Source organism: Coenobita brevimanus, chromosome 12 (assembly GCF_032717465.1).
Source record: "Coenobita brevimanus isolate Jiangsu-jjx chromosome 12, ASM3271746v2, whole genome shotgun sequence".
In the NCBI taxonomy this organism is placed as follows: Eukaryota; Metazoa; Arthropoda; class Malacostraca; order Decapoda; family Coenobitidae; genus Coenobita; species Coenobita brevimanus.
This window is the reverse complement of record NC_136965.1, coordinates 6480355-6498306: the sequence shown is the minus strand read 5'-3', so window position 1 is coordinate 6498306 and position 17952 is coordinate 6480355. Positions and strand designations below refer to the sequence as shown.

Sequence of the window (17952 nt, the reverse complement as noted above, 5' to 3'; positions counted from 1 at the left end):
TGCCACCTTCTACGCCGAGGACGTGGTATCGAGGGTGAGGTCAAGGAAAGAGAAATTACGAATGATATGCTGTACTATCAACAGCGTATCCAGTGAAATAGCCTTCACAGTTCTACCAGTTGCATTTTTTTCGAGGAGGAGGGGGGAGCATTTCCTTTGCAGGTGCGTTTCACATTACTTGCTAGGCAAATCCGATCCGTTGATTATAGGAGAGAGAGAGAGAGAGAGAGAGAGAGAGAGAATGCTAAATCACTGTCATGTGCTCCTACGTACGTGAGTCAACCAACCATCAACCTCCATGCCTTGCCTACTTAAACACTTATTTGCCATTGTTCATCCACCTTCTTGGCCTACTGTGCCTCTTCTCCCCCACCTTCAGGCTCACTCGCATATGCCTTTTTCATCTCCGCATCATCGTGGGAACCTGCAATATCTATACATACACTCGTTTCAGCTCTGTTATCTTCAGACTTACGCTACATCTTTGGTGCTAGAGAGGGACGCCTTCATGTGGTGGCGCTGACATAACAAGGCCGCTCAGCTTTCTGGTTATAGAATCGTTCCTCAGCTATACGTTCCTATCCCCCGAATGGAGGATAGCTACCCCAGATCAACTTAAGTCTGCTGTCTACCAGGCTCGATTTCCTGATAAGCCTAATGCTGCTGCTACTACTACTACTACTACTACTTCTGCTGCAGCCACTACTGCTACTAATACTGACACTACTTCTACTGTTACTACTACTTCTACTACTACTACTCCATACACAGTCCTTAATAATCTCATTTCCACTACTTTACTCTGAACTCTCATATACCACACCATGAAATCCTCCCACAACCACCACACCCACACCCCTTCTATGCTGAATAAAATCGTCCGTGGGCAGTTAGAAATTTAGTAGTAGTAGTAGTAGTAGTAGTAAAAGTAGTAGTAGTGGTTGTAGTAGCAGTAGTTGTAACCCCAAGCTCATCTGCATTTGAACCCAGTGAAATGCAGGGCGAGACTACCCCTCTGATGCAACCTCCTTTCTCTCAGGGGGGATATACGGAGGGAGCTGAGAGACATTCACATAACCAGGAAGCTCCACCGCTTAGTTATCTCAATGCCCCCACGTGAAGGCGTCCCTCTTCAGCTCTTGGTAGCGAGAAATTAGTAAGAAATACAGGGCAGTCCATAAATAACACTTCTCTTCCACTCTGTCAGGCGGTTTATCTTTCGCTGCGGGGACTGATTAGCGATATCAATGTCCATCCTGTATCGTTTATTCTTTTGATCCTTTCCTACTGCCACTGCCATAACCAAGCCCACACCATCCCCGCAACACAGAAATTACAGCCAGGAGTGTTTAGTGGTAGTAGCAGTGGTGATTAAGCCTAAAATAAAAATTATACTATCAGAGGAGGAAAGGGAGAGGGGGAGACAGAGATGGAGATGTGGAGAGGTAATGAGAGGAAGTGAGAGCTGAAGGAAGGACATCCAAATGGTAGAGGACAGGGCGTCATGGAGAGATAGATGAATAGACATATAGATAGATAGATAGATAGATGGGTGGATTAATAGATAGACAGTCAGGGTGACCTAGCCAAAACCCGCATCCCCCCGTCAGCACTTGAAGGCTGGTGATAGAGCGGCCTTGAGTGGCAGTGTGTGTTGCTAGTCAGTGTGTTGTGTTCGGCAGTGAGTATGGCTTGATTTTTATGAGATTTATCCCTCGTAGTAATAGTAGTAGTGGTGGTGGTGGTGGTGGTGGTTGTGGTGATGGTGGTGGTGGTTGTGGTGATGGTGGTGGTGGTGGTAGTAGTAGTAGCAGTAGTAGTAACAGAGGTAGTAATAGTAATGGTAGTACTAATGGTAGTGGTAGTAGTAGTAGTGGTGATGGTGGTGGTGGTGGTTGTAGAAGTAGGCTAGTAATAATGGTTGTGGTGATGGTGGTGGTAGTAGCAGTAGTAGTAGTAATAGTGGTAGTAATAGTAGTAGTAGTAGTGGTGATGATGGTGGTGGTGGTGGTGGTGGTAGTAGTAGCAGTAGTAGTATAGTAGTAGTAGTAGTAGGAGTAGTAGTGGTGGTGGTGGTGGTGGTGGTTATGGTAGTAGTAGTAGTAGTAGTAGTAATGGTGGTGGTGGTGGTGGTGGAGTAGTAGTAATGTTGTCAGGACTCCATATTATAATTACAAATCATAATAGACAGATAGATTAATAGATAGATAGACAGACAGATAGAAGCAGCAAGTCAGATGATGAGAAGGTATTGTGTCTGCGAGAATTGAGCAATGCTAAACATGCTTACACACTCTAATGCTTGATAGGCACACGACAGCGCCTCGTGACCATACACACACATACACACATACTCACACACAGGCTTCTAGAACATTCCAACAACAGTGTAACACACGTGACACGACCCTTGCTACACTAAAATTTAGGAAGCAGAGCTCAGAAGGAGGCTAGCCATAGAACCGGCAGGTAGTAGGGAGAAGGAGCCTAGCAACATGGGCGAGAGGGTGGAAGAGAGAGAGAGAGAGAGAGAGAGAGAGAGAGACAGGGAGGTAGCTCGCGGGACTCTACTTATACTTCACTCGTGTGTGAGAGACTTTGTTAATATTTCCAAGACAAATAAAAATAGTCCCATACTCATCTTTACCTCTCCTGTCATTGCATGACAAAAGGGAACCAAGATAATCTACTTACAAAGCTACTCACGTATAACAACCGCTCGTCCACGAGTCTAATATATGTATAACTGATCTACAAAGCTTCACTACAAGAAGCTACAAAGTTATTGTGAGAGTGTATTTGGTGTGTTTTAATTGATGGAAATGAGCCACTCACCTTGCACAGCCTTGATGAGCCTTGGGAATGAACCTCCATCTTTACTACACTTGTACTCCTAATTTCACCTTAACCTGGCTCAGATTTTTGTCCTTTTGCATCTTACTGGACGTAGCTCAGTGATAGAAAAAGACAGTACTACGCCTCTACATCCCCTCGATAGCACTACTTCCTCATTAGCTTCGTATTCCAGTGTTAATCTAATGTTACAGCTCAAAATTCAAGATGGAGAGATGGCAATTTTAGGCCAAGTTAGAGTAAAATGCAAATAGTCAGAGTGAATAAAATTAAGCATCAGAAGACAGAAAAAATAAAAATCACGAAATAAGTCCTCTGCTTTGGGTTATTAATAATCTAAACACTTTATCTTAAATCTATAAATATGAGTGAAAAAAAAAAAAAAAGATGTGGGATAGACCCGTTGAAGATGATTACGGAAGGTTGCAGTAATCAGTAGGAGTAGGAGTGCTTTAACGTCCTGTATTTCAAAAGTTTTTGAGTCAATTCTTAATAGAAAAATTTTAAGGCATCTTTCCTATCACAACCTTCTTTCCAATCGTCAGTATGGGTTCCGTCAGGGACGCTCCACTGGCGATCTTCTCACCTACCTTTCAGACTCCTGGTCATCCTCCTTTCGGGACTTTGGCGAAAGCTTTGCCATTGCACTTGACATCTCAAAGGCTTTCGATCTAGTCTGGCATAAATCTTTTAATTTCCAAACTGCCCTCCTACGGTTTCTATCCTTCTATCTGTGCCTTCATCGCTAGCTTCCTTTCTGGTCGTTCTATAGCCGCTGTTGTAGACGGCCATCGTTCTTCTCCTAGATCTATCAACAGTGGTGTTCCTCAGGGCTCTGTCCTATCACCAACTCTCTTCCTTTTATTCATCAATGATCTTCTAAGCTGTACATCTAACCCTATCCACTCATACGCTGATGACTCCACCCTTCACCTCTCCATTCGGTTCCCGCAACGCCCATCTCAACAGTTACTTCAACAATCAAGGGATGAGGCTATGGCACACCTAATGTCTGACTTGGCTCGTATCTCTGACTGGGGTAAAAATAATATGGTTGTCTTTAATGCATCTAAGACTCAGTCCTTACACCTATCAACCCGACAAAATCTTCCACAGGTATACCCACTAATGTTTAATAATATTCAGCTTAATCCTGCATCATCCTTGAACATGCTTGGGGTTTCATTTACTCGGGACTTATCTTGGAAAGATCATATTACATCTCTTGTAAAATCTGCTTCCAAGAGATTGGGTGTGCTAAGCCGACTCCGCTCTTTCTTTACCCCTGCACAATTGTTGACTCTATACAGGGGTTTTATCCGCCCCTGTGTGGAGTACAACTCTCATGTGTGGGGAGGCTCCCCACATACAGCTCTTCTCAATAGGGTGGAGTCAAAGGCTTTTCGTCTCATTAACTCTCCTCCTCTTACTGACTCCCTTCAACCTCTGTCTCTTCGCCGCACTGTTGCATCTTTATCTCTTTTCTATCGCTACTTTAATGGTCACTGCTCCTCTGAACTGTCTGCTTGCATTCCTCCACCTCTACGACGGGCGCGTAGCACCCGTCTGGTAGCAAACTCTCATCCTTTTTCTGTCCAACTCTCTAATGCAAGAGTTAACCGTTACTCCCAGTCTTTCATTTATGCAACAGGTCAGCTCTGGAACTGTCTCCCTCTGTCTGTATTTCCTGCTGCCTATGATCTCCAGTCTTTCAAACGCAGTGTGTCCAGGCATCTCAAAATGATCGGATCTTGAATTTGGCTCTATATTGTATTTTGTTTTTCTCTTGGAGGGAACTGTTACTGCGGGCTCATGGCCTTTGGTTCCTTCTTCCTCGCATAAAAAAAAAAAAAAAAAGTAGTAAAAGTGAACCCAGTGGACCGTCTTCTACATCCCATAAGCGTCAACCCAACAGCCAAATATTTTCGCCCACAGACCTGCTCCCACACTGACACATTTTCCTTCATGTCCTATAGTTTTCCTGAATCCTTGGACCTATTTACCTCATGGACTCATATCCTCATGGGTCTATTTTGTTTTTCTCATGGACATGTTTTCCCATTATCCCCATCCATCCGACCCGCCCACCTATCCATCCTATCCATCCACCCACATACCCACACACCCTGCCCATCCCACCCAGTTGTCTGCCCACCTACCCACCTCACCCCCATATAACCCGTCCATCACATCACCCACCACATCCACTCTGCCCACCCTATCCATCCGCCCACCCACTCACTGCCCACCCTGCCTGTCCACCCATCAACCCACCCCACTCATCCGCACACCATCCTACCAACCCAGAAACCAAGGCTCACTGCCAGGGTGACTAGCATAATTACACACACACACACACACACACACACACGAGAGAGAGAGAGAGAGAGAGAGAGAGAGAGAGAGAGAGAGAGGGAGGGAGGGAGGGAGAGAACCATAGCTGCTTGTATGGTGTATGATATTATTATTATTATTACTATTATTATTATTATTATTATTCATCCCTGCCAGAGATGGTTCGCGTGGCAGTGGTATCTACGTGTGCCCTAAATCAATGGGCGTTGGACTTCCGTGGCAACTACGAGAGAATCATTGAGTCTGTGCAGGTGGCCAAAGCACAAGGGGCAAGATACTGCTGTGGTCCTGAGATGAGTATTACGTGAGTACCCCAGTTAATAATACTAATACTAATACTACTACTACTACTACTACTAATAATAATAATAATAATAATAATAGCACCAATAATTCATTCATTCATTCATCATCCAATCCTACATTGCCTCCATGAGAAGCGTAGGAGCCCGGGGCTAGGCAAGTTGGTCCTGGCATTTAAGATGAGAGTGACCAGCCTCACTCATCCCTGAGTGGCATTACGTGAGCAACAAACCCCAATCATCCCTTGGATATAAACCCTCACCGGCTCAATCCGATTGGAGCGTTGTAATTACTCACTAAACCACCAGGCGCCAAAATATAGTTATATGGTTACCACCCAGCTTAGTAATGGTTTCCAGGGGTACAGGATACCATTAGGCTTGTCACTCAGTGTAGAGTCACCCACAGGCAGAAGGAAGAGGAAAGAATGAAGGAAAGAAAGACAGGAGCATGGAAGGAAAGAAGGATGGAGGAGAGGAAAGAGCAGACACCCGTGAGCAGCACCTCATCGGGTGAGTGGATGGTGAGTGCCCCCACCTACCAGTACGAACACCAATAATTACAGTAATAACAATAATATCATGCACTATAAAAGCAGCTACAAGTCTCTCTCTCTCTCTCTCTCTCTCTCTCTCTCAGCCGATCCTATGAAATTCCTTCAGGTTTTTCAGTTCTGCAAGGTATTACTCCTCTCTTTGTTTCCTGTACAGCAAATGCCGGAGGGTCTGGAGGGTAGGGGAGAGGGTTTTCTGCTATGCCATCCTTTTCTCCTGCCATGTAATCACAGCAGAGAGAGCAATTGATCAGTGAAATGCACAACCGAATAATATACTGTGTCAACACTACACAAAAACTCAAAGATATGTATGATAAAAATGGTTCAATAGGCCTATACGGGGCAGTACGAGCTTGACTCAGTCCTGTAAAGAACACACACACACACACACACACACACACACACACACACACACACACACACACACACATTCCTGTAAAGATAAGATGCAGAGAGAGAGAGAGAGAGAGAGAGAGAGAGAGAGAGAGTTACACATTGAGGTGGTGTGGCCATGTGGAGAGGATAGAGAGTTAGTGACTGACGAAGAGAATGTTTGTGAGGTGGAGAGGAGGAGAGGGAGACGGTGGCCAAGGATGAAATGGAGGGATGGAGTGGAGAAGTATATGAGAGAGCGGGGGAGCAGGGCAATGAAATGGCGTTGGACAGGGAGACATGGAGGCGATTTGTTTGTGGCCACCCCTTACGAGATTAAGGCGTCTGGCAATAGATAGATGGACAGAAAACGGTACCATCAATCATCACTGAAAACGGTAGTAGAGATGCATTTCTTCAAGATAACGCTGTCCTTGTGCATTACATTTTTGTTGTTGTTGTTGTTGTTGTTGCAGAGGTTACGGATGCAAAGACCACTTCCTAGAGATGGACATTTTGCAACAGTCATGGCGGGTGCTGGGCTCTCTCCTGCAACATCCCGCATGCACTGATATCATGGTCGATGTTGGCCTCCCCGTCATGCACAAGAACGTAGTCTACAATTGCAAACTGGTCTTCTGCAATAAGTAAGTACAATGTTTTTGCTATTTTTCTTACTTTCCCTCTTGTTTTTGTTCTGTCTTGGAGTCTTTTCTTCAAATTTATTCCTTTGTAGGCTACGTTGTTTTCATGGTAGACATGATAGATAAATTGATCATAATTTTGTTGTTATTCTTCTTTGTTTTGTTTTTGTAGTCTTGATGTTCATATTCCTCGGTTCTTGTTACTGGTAGATAATTTTATGAAGCTTAAGGTAGAAATTTTGTAGTGAGGAAATAGATAAAACGTGATAGGAAACAAGGAAGTGAGAATAGAGGTGAAAAAGCTATTACATGACAGTATTGTGATACCAACTCTAACATATGGAAGTGAAGCGTGGACGTTGTTGGAGAGACACAACTCAAGAGTGAGAGCAGTGGAAATGAGTTATTTGAGAGGAGCATGTGGAGTCACATGGAGAGACAGACTGACAAATGAGGAAGTGAAGGAGCGTTGGGGTGTGGATGTGGATGTGATAGGAAGCGTTAGGAGAAACACTGAGGTGGTTTGGACGTGTGGAGAGGATAGAGAGCGAGCGACTGACGAGGAGAGTGTATGTGAGTGAGGTGGAGGGAGGGAGAGAGGGAGGGGGAGGCCAAGGATGAGATGGAGGGAGGGAGTGGAGAGGTACATGAGAGAGGGGGGTGTGAGTTGGGAGCAGGGCAATGAAATGGCGGGGAACAGGATGACATGGAGGCTATTTGTTTGTGGCCACCCCTAACGGGATTAAGGCGTCTGGCAATAGAGATAGATAGTTAGGTGACAGTTAAGGAGAATTTGGTGTTCATTATTATTATTATTATTATTATTATTATTGTTATTATTATTATTTTAGAGTCAGTGGACCATTCCTCAAGGCCCTGTAATCCTACATATATGCCACAGATTCTCACATGTCACCTCCTTGGCGCTAATACCATCCTTCCATACTGAAACTGAATGGGCTACATGTAAAAGATGCCTTCTACATGTGATGCTAATGGCGGCTGTTACTGCAGACACATGTGACAGAGATGCTGGTGAAGCCCAAAATGAGGGACATTCAAAGTGCTGAGTCATTCCAAAACTCGGCCCTACACTAGTCTGTAGCCCACTCCAGCCTTCGTCACCATGTCCTCTTCATCTCACACCGCTCATTCATATACATTTCTATCCCTTCGCCTCATCCTCAGTTTCCCCTTCCCCCTCCCTCTTTCACCTTACAGAGACTACTCTCTCAGCCAGTCTCATACCTCTCCACATAGCCAGACCATCACAAGGAATTCCTAACACTTTCTAGCACATATATATCAACACACAACGCTCCTGAACTTTCTGATTTGTCTGCCTTTCCACGTAATTCTACATACTACTTTGGCAGACAACTCAACTGCTCTCACTCGAACTCTCACTCTTATTTGACCTAAGATTACATTCTCCATCTTGAATGTCCAGAGTCAACGAAAGATTAACATTACAGTATGAAACTAGTCACACAGAAGTGATATGAAAAAGTTGCACAGTCGTAGCACTGACTTTTTCTGCCACTGAGGAACGTGAAACAGGGACGTGCAGCTGGTGAGGCGTAAGATGATGCAGAGATGTCAGTTTTAAGCCAAGTTAGGGTGGATACAGTATAGTAAATGTTTCAGTAATAACAGTCCTTGCAGAGGTAACGAAAGGTGTTGTTTTGACAGGAGGGTGCTGCTGGTGAGGCCCAAGATGATGCTGGCCAACGACTCCCATTTAGGTTATCAGGAAACTCGATGGTTCACCCCCTGGCGAAAGGTGGGTAAGGGGAAGGGAAAGATGAGACAAGGGAAAAGGGAGTGAAGGGGGAGGGGAGGGAAGGAGTGGGGGGAAATAGGACAAGGGATGAGGGGTGAGGGGGAGGGGAGGGAAAGATAAGGTACGAGGGGAGGTGGAGGGGGAGGAAAGATGAGGCACGGGGGGAGATGGACGGGGAGGAAAGATGTGGTAATGGGTGAGGTGGAGTACAGATAGACAAGAGGTGAGAGATGAGGAGGAGGAAAGATAAGGCAAAGTATGAGGGGTGAGAGGGAGAAAAGATGGGGCAAGATATGGAGGATGAGGGGAGGGAGGAAAGAAATGGCAGAGTGGAACTGGGAGGAGGAAAGATAGGGGAAGGGGTGAGGGAGTGAGAATGAGGGAAGATGGGGGAAGGGTTGAGAGTTGGGGATACTATGAAGAGGTAAAATGGAGGGTTGAAGTGGTGGGGGGGGGAGGAGGGTCAGCTAAAGTGGTAGGGATATTATGGTGGAGTTGTTGTTGTTGCTGTTGTGGTCCCAAGCTCCTCCGGACATAAACCTGATGGACTGTAGGTTGAAGTTGCCGTTTTCCTGCAGTCCACCATCCTTTTTCAATAGACAGGGAGAGGAGGAGTGTTAAAAAGGATGCTTGGATCAGTGTCACCATGTAAAGTTGCAGATGTAGTAGTAGTAGTAGTAGTAGAAGTAGTAGTAGTAGTAGTAGTAGTTGTAGTAGTAGTAGTAGTAGTTAATAGTAGTAGTAATAGTAGTAGTAGTAGTAGTAGTTAATAGTAGTAGTTGTAGTGGTAATAATAGTTAATAGTAGTAGTAGTAGTAATAATATGAATAAAAGCAGCAGCAGCAGTAGTAGTAGCTGCAACAGCAGCAGTAGCAACAGCAGCAGCAGAAGCAACACAGTAGTAATAGTAGTAGTAGTAGTAGTGGTGGTAGTAGTAGTAGTAGTAGTAGTAGTAGTAATAGTAGTAGTAGTAGTAGTAGGACTAGTGGTATAGGTAGAAATAGCACTATACTAGTAGTAGTGGTATGGTAGTAACAGTACTATTAGTAGTAGTAGTAGCAATACAGGTAGTAGTAGTAACAGTAGTAGAAGTAATAGTTCTGGCCTAAGGTTCAACAGAAATGAGAACCCAGTGGATTGCATGCCGAAGTTGCTCGCCTCAAGCAGGTAAGGTGAAAGACTGAGGTAAAAGAAACGTTTCAGTGAAGGTAGCAGACAGGTAGGGCTGGGGCTTGCTGTGGAGTGGCAAGGTATGTGGATGGGAGGTTTTGCAACGGGGGATTCTAAGGGGGAGTAATATGGAAGACTGGAGGTATGAGAGGAGGATTTTCTGAGGGGAACGGACTTAACATACTGCCATTTGCCTAGCAGGTTGTAGCTATGGAGTCCATATTTATTCCATAATTAAATTTTTAGAATGTCCAAAACCACCTGCATGAAGGGTGTTATACAGTAAAGGATCAAGGTGGAAACAGAGACCCAGACAATATTACTTCTGACACTGTTCAGGAAGGGTTCTTATTCTTTTTATTTACTGTGCCACTTGATACCTTTTAAGACAGCTCCATACCACTGTGCCCACAGTAATGTAAATGAGAGTGAATGTGTAATAGATATACCCATGAATTCCAATTCTATCAAACAACAGCAAAGTGGCCAAGAAAAAAAAAAATGTAAAGCTATTGGATAGTAGATTTTGCTCTTATATTGTTGTATATCTGTGGATGAGTTAAGTTTCAAACATTAAAGAACAATAAAAAAGTTCCTCGTACACAATATGATATTCTGCACAACATCAGTTATCTGTTTTCATATTCTGCATAGTTAGTTATGAAATGGACTGAAATAGTTTTAGCCCACCATGTACACCACTGGCAAATTCCATATGTACCATCGTGGCCACATATACCTGGTCCACCAGAGGTCAAGGAAATTGATTTTGTGTTACCGACAGAGCTGATGTAAATCTAATTACAGTAAATTGCTATATTTATCCATACACTCCACCTCTTGCAGTCTAAGTACAGTACTGTATTGTATATGCTGCTGCTAACATTACAGTACATGTACCACACACTGGTAACCTCTTTTAATTAGCACAATAATCATCAGTTGCTTTAGGAGCTTGTTTTATAGAAAAACTGGTCAGAATCTTTTATAACTACTGTACCCGTATTCCTCCTGCAGGCACGGGTGGTGGAGCAGCTGCCTCTGCCCCCCTTCATCACCGCCATCACGGGACAGGACACTGTGGCCTTTGGGGATGCTCTGCTGGCCACTCATGACACAACCATTGGCATAGAGATCTGCGAGGAGTTGTGGCATCCATTGAGGTGATTGAAATGTACCTGCCATAGCACATATTTTCTAACTTAACAAAGGTCCCTAAACCTTTCCAGCTCAGTTGATAGCTAATTGGTATACCTGTAGTTAGACCGGAGGTTTGATCTGACTGGTTATCAAGGAAACTTAGTCCTGCTTCCTAAGTAAATGCTCATTGAATTTCATGCTACCATGACTAAGTATTCATGTTGTGGGAGTGGCCTAGTTTTGTTGGTTAAAAAAAAAATGATAACCACTTTCTGTTTTTTCCCTTGATTTCATTAAATGGCTTTAGCTTTCTAAATTTTGTCTATGTTTTTCCTCTGCTTCACAAACAAGTTTATGATCAGTTCTGTTATAACTACAGTAAATTCTTTTCCCTTATACTGGCTCAGTTTTTGTCTTTTTGCAGCTTATTTCACCCAACTCATTGAAAGAAGAAAACAATGCTATGGATCCACTGCACATCCTATCCAAAGCACTTCATCATGACTAGCACCATATTCTACGGTTAATTTGTTTTTGCAGCTCAGCATTCAAGATGGAGAGATGGCAGTTTCATGCTAAGTAGGTGGTGGCGACCATCATCCACTCACTTGATGTAGTGCTGCCTACTTCTTCCTTAGCCTGTATTATTTTTTTTCTGTGCCTGCCCTCCTCTCTTCCTATTTCTCCCATCTTTCTTATCACTTCTTATTGCTTTTCTTTCCTTTACAGGTGGCTTTACATTGAGTGACAAGCCAGATGGTTTCCTGTAAGCCAAGAAACCATTTACAACCCTGGGTGGTAACCATATAACCAAACCATACGTGCTCCCTACCTGTCAGCAAGAGGGTTGGTGGAGGGTTAGTGCTCCTCCCCGTAAAATAAATAACTCAAAGGCAAATGGCCACCCCTTGCGGAATTATGGCGTCTGGCAATGAATAGATAGAGAGATAGAGTAAAAAGAATATAGAATTTGTTTTTGCAGGAAACACTAGAGTCATGGGAAGTTTCTGCACTCTGCTTACCATGTACTTCCCTCAAAAATAAATCACAATTATGAATCACCCACAGTCCGCACATATGGATGAGTTTAGATGGGGTGGAGATAATAAGCAATGGTCTGGCAGCACATCAGGTGCTGGAGCAAGCTGGCCTTGGCTATGCCCTGGTTCGCACTGCTACAGTCAAATCAGGGGGTTGTTACCTTCTTGCCAATCAGCGTGGCTTTGATGGTATGTGGTTTTCGCTTTATTCCTAGTTTTATAGTTTGTTCAGTATATAAGAAAATCAATATGACCCTTATTCCACCCTAAGGATGGGGTCCACTGTGGATATTATCTCTATGGGATGATGCCTTGATGATTTATCTGCTATTGATTATTAATTCTTCACATATTGTATCATCACCAAGTTCATGCATTCTGTGATAAAAGTACATGATCATTAATTATTATAGGACTGTGCTGGAATTACCATAATGTTTAAGTGTCAGAGTCGTGCAACACATTAAAAATCAGGGCCAAAGCATATTAACTGTATAATTAAAACTGAGAGCATGAAGGGATAGGCACTGAGTCATTTGTGAAGATCATGAAGAGATTAATGTGTTTTTGGCTTCTTTACCCAAAGCCTCTTTAACATGATATTTATCAGCAATAGTAGCAGTAGTAGTAGTAGTAGTAGTATGTTAGTAGTAGTTCAGTAGTATGGTAGTAGTAGTAGTAGTGCAGTGGTAGCCCCAGGTTCATTTGAAATGTGAACCCAGTGGACTGCTGGCTTAAGTAGACTTCCTCCTGCAGTCCATCATTCTCCTCTTGGTGAACAGGAAGGGATTTGAGGAAAGCCTGTGTAACTGGGCAGCTCCCCAGCCCAGTTATATTAATGCCACCTTATAAAGGCATTCCACTCCAGGACGTGACCTGTACCAGCTAACCACATCTAATTCTTACAGTTACTCCATATATGACCAACTAATTGTCCTTCCAGGCAGCGATGGGTACTTTGCTGGTGATGCGTGTGTGGGTCTGAATGGTGACTTGGTGGGTGTGGCACCTCTCTACTCACTCCAGTCAGTGTTGGTGGTCACTGCCACAGTTGATCTTGACTCTGTTGCCACCTACAGAAACTCCATAAGGAGCAGGAGTGATAGTGCTGACACTGCTCCAGCTTACCCCAGAATTCAGGTACAGTATTATCTGTATTCTTGTAATTTCAGGTCTGGGTATAGGCTGCCTCATACATTATATACAGACTCACATGTCACCATCTGGGTTTTGGTAGTTTGTGCTCAGTACAGTTGGTGGAGATGAGGAGCCTACATGTGGTGACACTGTACACCCTGGGTAGAGTGAAGCAGCTTCACTTCTGAGCCAAACCTCCTAACATTTCCCTGCATCTAGCCATGGGAAGGACTGGCCCAACCCTAGTGAGGTGATGCCTACTACAAAGGGACGCTGGTTCCCTACATGCTGTATGTACCATGCTGTAGTTGAAGGATGGCCCCACAGAAGCAGTTGATTACCTGTGGTAGATGTGTCTGTTTGGCCAGACAGACCAGGGTTAAGCAACAATATCAGCAACAGTTGGGCATGTTAGATGCTCATTTTTTCTCTCATCAAATATTCTGTTCCTTTCCTGGCAAAGTTCCATGTCGTAATGCTGAATGCAGCCCTTGTAACTTTGTTCTGTTACAATGACAGCAACATACTGTAACCAATTGTGATTCAAGCTTTGCTGCTTTTTCACACCTTGTTTCCGCTTTGCCCGAAACCTGTATTTTACCCTCATAACATGAAAAGGGCCACTGCAATATGCACCAGTCCCTTACCGATGTATCTGTTGATACAAATGCTTCCATCCTGAGCTATTCTTATTGTCTGCTTGTCAGCTCATGCCCATGTGGGGCATCCTGAGTGTGAACCACTTATTCTTTTCTGTTACATTTCTCACTTTACAAAATAGCATGTCTTAAGGCTCTTGCAGAGCTGTTTCTAGCATGATTTGATCCAGTACTACTAAGTATATGTACAGTAATTCCGGTTGTCTTGTTCAGGTCGGTAGTTGTTCACTCCATCACTACCCAGTATATACATTAACTCACATTAAGTCATATTCATTTCTCCTTATAACTCAAAACATCAAATATTAATAAACTTCCATCTTACTTAGATTACTTCCTTTTAATGTACAGTAAGTTACAATCTAGTATTTACCTACAATTTCATTTTTTAGAATGTCAGTTTATAATTTAACTTCCTGTTACTAGTACAGTAATGTTTTTTTTTTCTTTTTTTGTAATTCCCAATGAAAGGTTATGAATTTTCCCTAAGACGAACTTGAGGGACATAGCATGACAGAGCCTGATGAGTTTTCCATCTGTCTATCCGTTCATCCTTTTGTGCTCCATAGATTCCAAGTATGGACCACTTTTGATGAATAAGGTATCAAATGAATCCTCTCAAGCTGACAGTGTGCTCTCATCTAAGTGATCAACATGCTCAGGTCAACCCAAAGGCCACAGGGAGAGGAAAAAAAAAATCAAGGCCATAGAAGGAACTTCATTTGTTAAAGAAGTATAACCATTAAATATATATATAATTGAAAGGGGCATTCAAAATTCAGTAATTCATGCTCTCATCTCTTGAAATACATGTTTGCTATTGCATCATGGTGTGGTGGAAATATGCAGGGAGGTAGGCGGGGAGGGAGGTAGGGAAGTAGATGGGGAGGTAGACAAGGGCATAGATAGGAAGGTAGGTAAGGAGGCAGGTAGGCATGGAGGTATGTGGACAGGGAGATTGGTATGTAGGTGGAGAGGGAGGTAGCTAGGGAGGCAGACAATGAGCTGGTTAAGCAAGTACAGTAGTTGATGGGTAGGGAGCTAGGTCAGGAGGTACAGTAGTTAGAGAGTTATGTTGGTTGGGAGGTAGGTAGGTAGGGAAGTATGTAGACAGAGTGATAGGTTGGGAAGTCTGCGAGGAGGTATGGTAGGTAGGAAGGTAGGTAGAGAGGGAGGGAGGAAGGTAAGGAATAGAGACAAGAAGCTCAAGTAATCTTTTATACGTTAAAGGAACAGCTTGCACATTAATACCTCCCAGTGAACAGATCACTTAATGTAAGAGTGGTTACAAAACCTGGGATCAGCAGAAAAAAGAAAAACTGCATAATAAAGAACAGCAAGGACCATATATGGCTTTGTCTTTGGCACCCTACTGTGGTAACATGCAGCTAATAATTTGTTTATATCTTTAAATTTTTTGCTGGTGTATTGTTTTCTTTTTATGCTAATCATTGCTTTGACATGCGAGAGTACAGTATCTTGATTACCTGCAGGTGAATTTTCAGGTTTGCGAATAAACATATTGATTACTTGCAGGTGGATTTTCGGGTTTGCGGTGGAGGTCAAGGTAAAAGAACTCTGCCTCTTTCCCCTTCACTGGAGCCCTGCATACCCTCTCTAGGTAAACAAGTAACAGAAGGTTCAGCAGTGTGGATGTGGAACTTCATCCATCGGATAAAGAGAAGGGGATTGCTACTGCCTCTAGATGGAGACCTGGCCTCATCTACCACTGCTGTCATCCTGGCCATTATGTGTGAAAAGCTAATCCAACATGCTGCTGCAGGACACACTGAGGTCTGATTTTCAACCTACTGGAAGAAGGGGGAAACTGCCTCATTTTTAAATTTAAATAGCTACTAGTAATACTGTACATAATCTCCATCCATCCATCATCCAGTCCTATTTCGCCCCATGAGGAGCGTAGGAGCCCGGGGCTAGGCAAGAGGGTCCTGACATTTAAGATGAGAGTGACCAGCCTCACTCATCCCTGAGTGGCATCACATGAGCAATAAACCCCAACCAACCCTTGGATATAAACCTTCACCGGCTCAATCCGATTGGAGCGCCTTAATTTCCCACTAAACCACCAGGCGCCATAATTTGGTTATATGGTTACCGCCCAGAGTAGTAAATGGTTTCCTGTTGTATAAGAAACCATTTGTTTTGTCACTCAGTGTAGAATCACCCACAGGCAGAAGGAAGACGAAAGAATGAAGGAACGAAAGACAAGAGGGAGTGTAAAGACACCCGTAGGCAGAAGGACGAGGAAAGAATGAAGGAAAGAAAGACAGAAGAGGATGGAAGGAAAGAAGGACGGAGGAGAGGAAAGGGCAGACACCTGAGAGCAGCACTACATCAAGTGAGTAGATGGTGAGCGCCCCCACCTACATAACCTACAATACATAAACAGACGTATTGAAAGGAATAAGAATTACTCAGGACTTTCTGATATAGATTTAACCCTACTGATAAAGAGATGTGATCAGTGAGTACAGAAATACTGCACTCCCCCTATTCTCAAATACTGGCCCTGGTCCTGCATGCCTTATGCCCGCCACGGTATTTTTAAATGCCTTTCCTTTATACTTTTTCTAAATCCAGTTTCCATTATTTCTTTACAATTTTGCCTAAGATTCAGGATAAGTGTTAACAGGTGTGACATTATTTATACTGTATATGGATGCTGTTATTCTTGTGTACCAGTGGGACACTGGAGAGGGATGCTTTCATGTGATGGCACAAACAGTAACTGCGTGGTTCTACTGCCTTGTTATACAAATGTCCCTCATGTCCTTCCTTATCCCCCAAAAGAAGGATGGTGGACTGTAGGAAAAGGGTAACTTCAGTCTGCAGGCCACTTGGTTTACATTCAGATGATCTTGGAGCCACACCAGTAACAACAACAACCAGGTACTGTAGTAGGTGACTAGTTACTACTCACCCTGGAAAGAACTGTCATAAAAATGAGTTTTGTCTACAAGCTCGCTAGCCATGTAATTGAAGTACACTCACACAGACGTTTATCCCGAAGGAATATTGCCAGTGATATAGTTTTGGGCCTTTTGTAATTTATTCTCACTCCCATCAGACATTAATATTTAGTTTGGGTGAGGTCATCTGAACTAGAGGGGTAGTAGTAGTAGTAGTTGTTCCCTAGGCAGTCTGGCCGAACAGCCCCGAGTCCCTTAGGAAGGCCATGGCTGAGACCGGGCTTTCCCACAGAGCTCTCAAAGAGTGTATGTTGTGTTGTTGGCGTACTCGTAGGTGATTGTGTGCAATGCAGTCTTCCATAATGTACTTTATAGTATGGGGTGCTGTGTTGCATCCTGGACAGGCATCAGCGACGGATTCATCCAGCCTCTTCTGGTAGCTTAAGAGGGCTGGATGGTGCCCGCATCTCAGCCTGGCCAGGTGGACCCTGTCCTCGCGAGGAAGATAGGATTCAGAAGGGTGGATGTCAGGAGGCCGTGCATGCAGCTGTATGTTGTCTTTAAGTGACTGAATGGAGCGGCGAGTGATCTGAGTGTGGATATGCTTCTGGAAGCTGGTCTGAGGTGGGCGAGAGGGGAGAGATGACAGTATCTGTGTATGGTATCGTGTGCTGGGTGTTGTTTTGATGTTCCTTGGTGTGGGTGGATGTGCTGCCATGTACTGTAGTGGATGTTGTGGGTTTGTGGAGGCTGCAGCAAGAAACTGGGTGCCTTTCATGTCTAGATGATCCTTGACTTTGAGGACTTTGGTTTCTTGATGTAGGTAGTCTGTGGGTGTAGTAGCTGTGCAGCCTGTGATTATTTTTAGGGCCTTGTTCTGTATCGTCTGTAGAGTGTTGTAGTGTGTTTTGGTGAAGTTAGAAGCCCAGGCAGGGCTTGCATAATTCATCACTGAACGTATGTATTGTTTGTATACTGTGGTGGTTGTTTCTTTGTTGTGTCCGAATGTT

At 43.8% G+C, this 17952-nt stretch overlaps 1 protein-coding gene across 1 annotated transcript; it reads left to right on the top strand.

The window, feature by feature from the left end:
- Positions 1 to 5366: 5366 nt before the first annotated feature.
- LOC145413840 (glutamine-dependent NAD(+) synthetase-like) lies at positions 5367 to 15812 on the top strand. The gene is made up of 8 exons (XM_080283508.1): positions 5367 to 5512; positions 6916 to 7086; positions 7985 to 8146; positions 8776 to 8866; positions 11054 to 11199; positions 12245 to 12405; positions 13160 to 13356; positions 15549 to 15812. The coding sequence occupies exons 1-8, from the start codon at positions 5367 to 5369 to the stop codon at positions 15810 to 15812; spliced, it is 1338 nt and encodes a 445-aa protein (XP_080139634.1).
- Positions 15813 to 17952: the final 2140 nt, after the last annotated feature.

What these genes read in the sequence shown, in the direction of transcription:
- LOC145413840 (XM_080283508.1), top strand. Translation starts at nt 5,367, where the DNA reads ATGGTTCGCGTGGCAGTGGTATCTACGTGTGCCCTAAATCAATGGGCG. An exon ending in CAAAATGAGGGACATTCAAA is followed by an intron (nt 8,147 to 8,775) that starts GTGCTGAGTCAT and finishes TTGTTTTGACAG; the next exon opens with GAGGGTGCTGCTGGTGAGGC. An exon ending in CAATCAGCGTGGCTTTGATG is followed by an intron (nt 12,406 to 13,159) that starts GTATGTGGTTTT and finishes TTGTCCTTCCAG; the next exon opens with GCAGCGATGGGTACTTTGCT.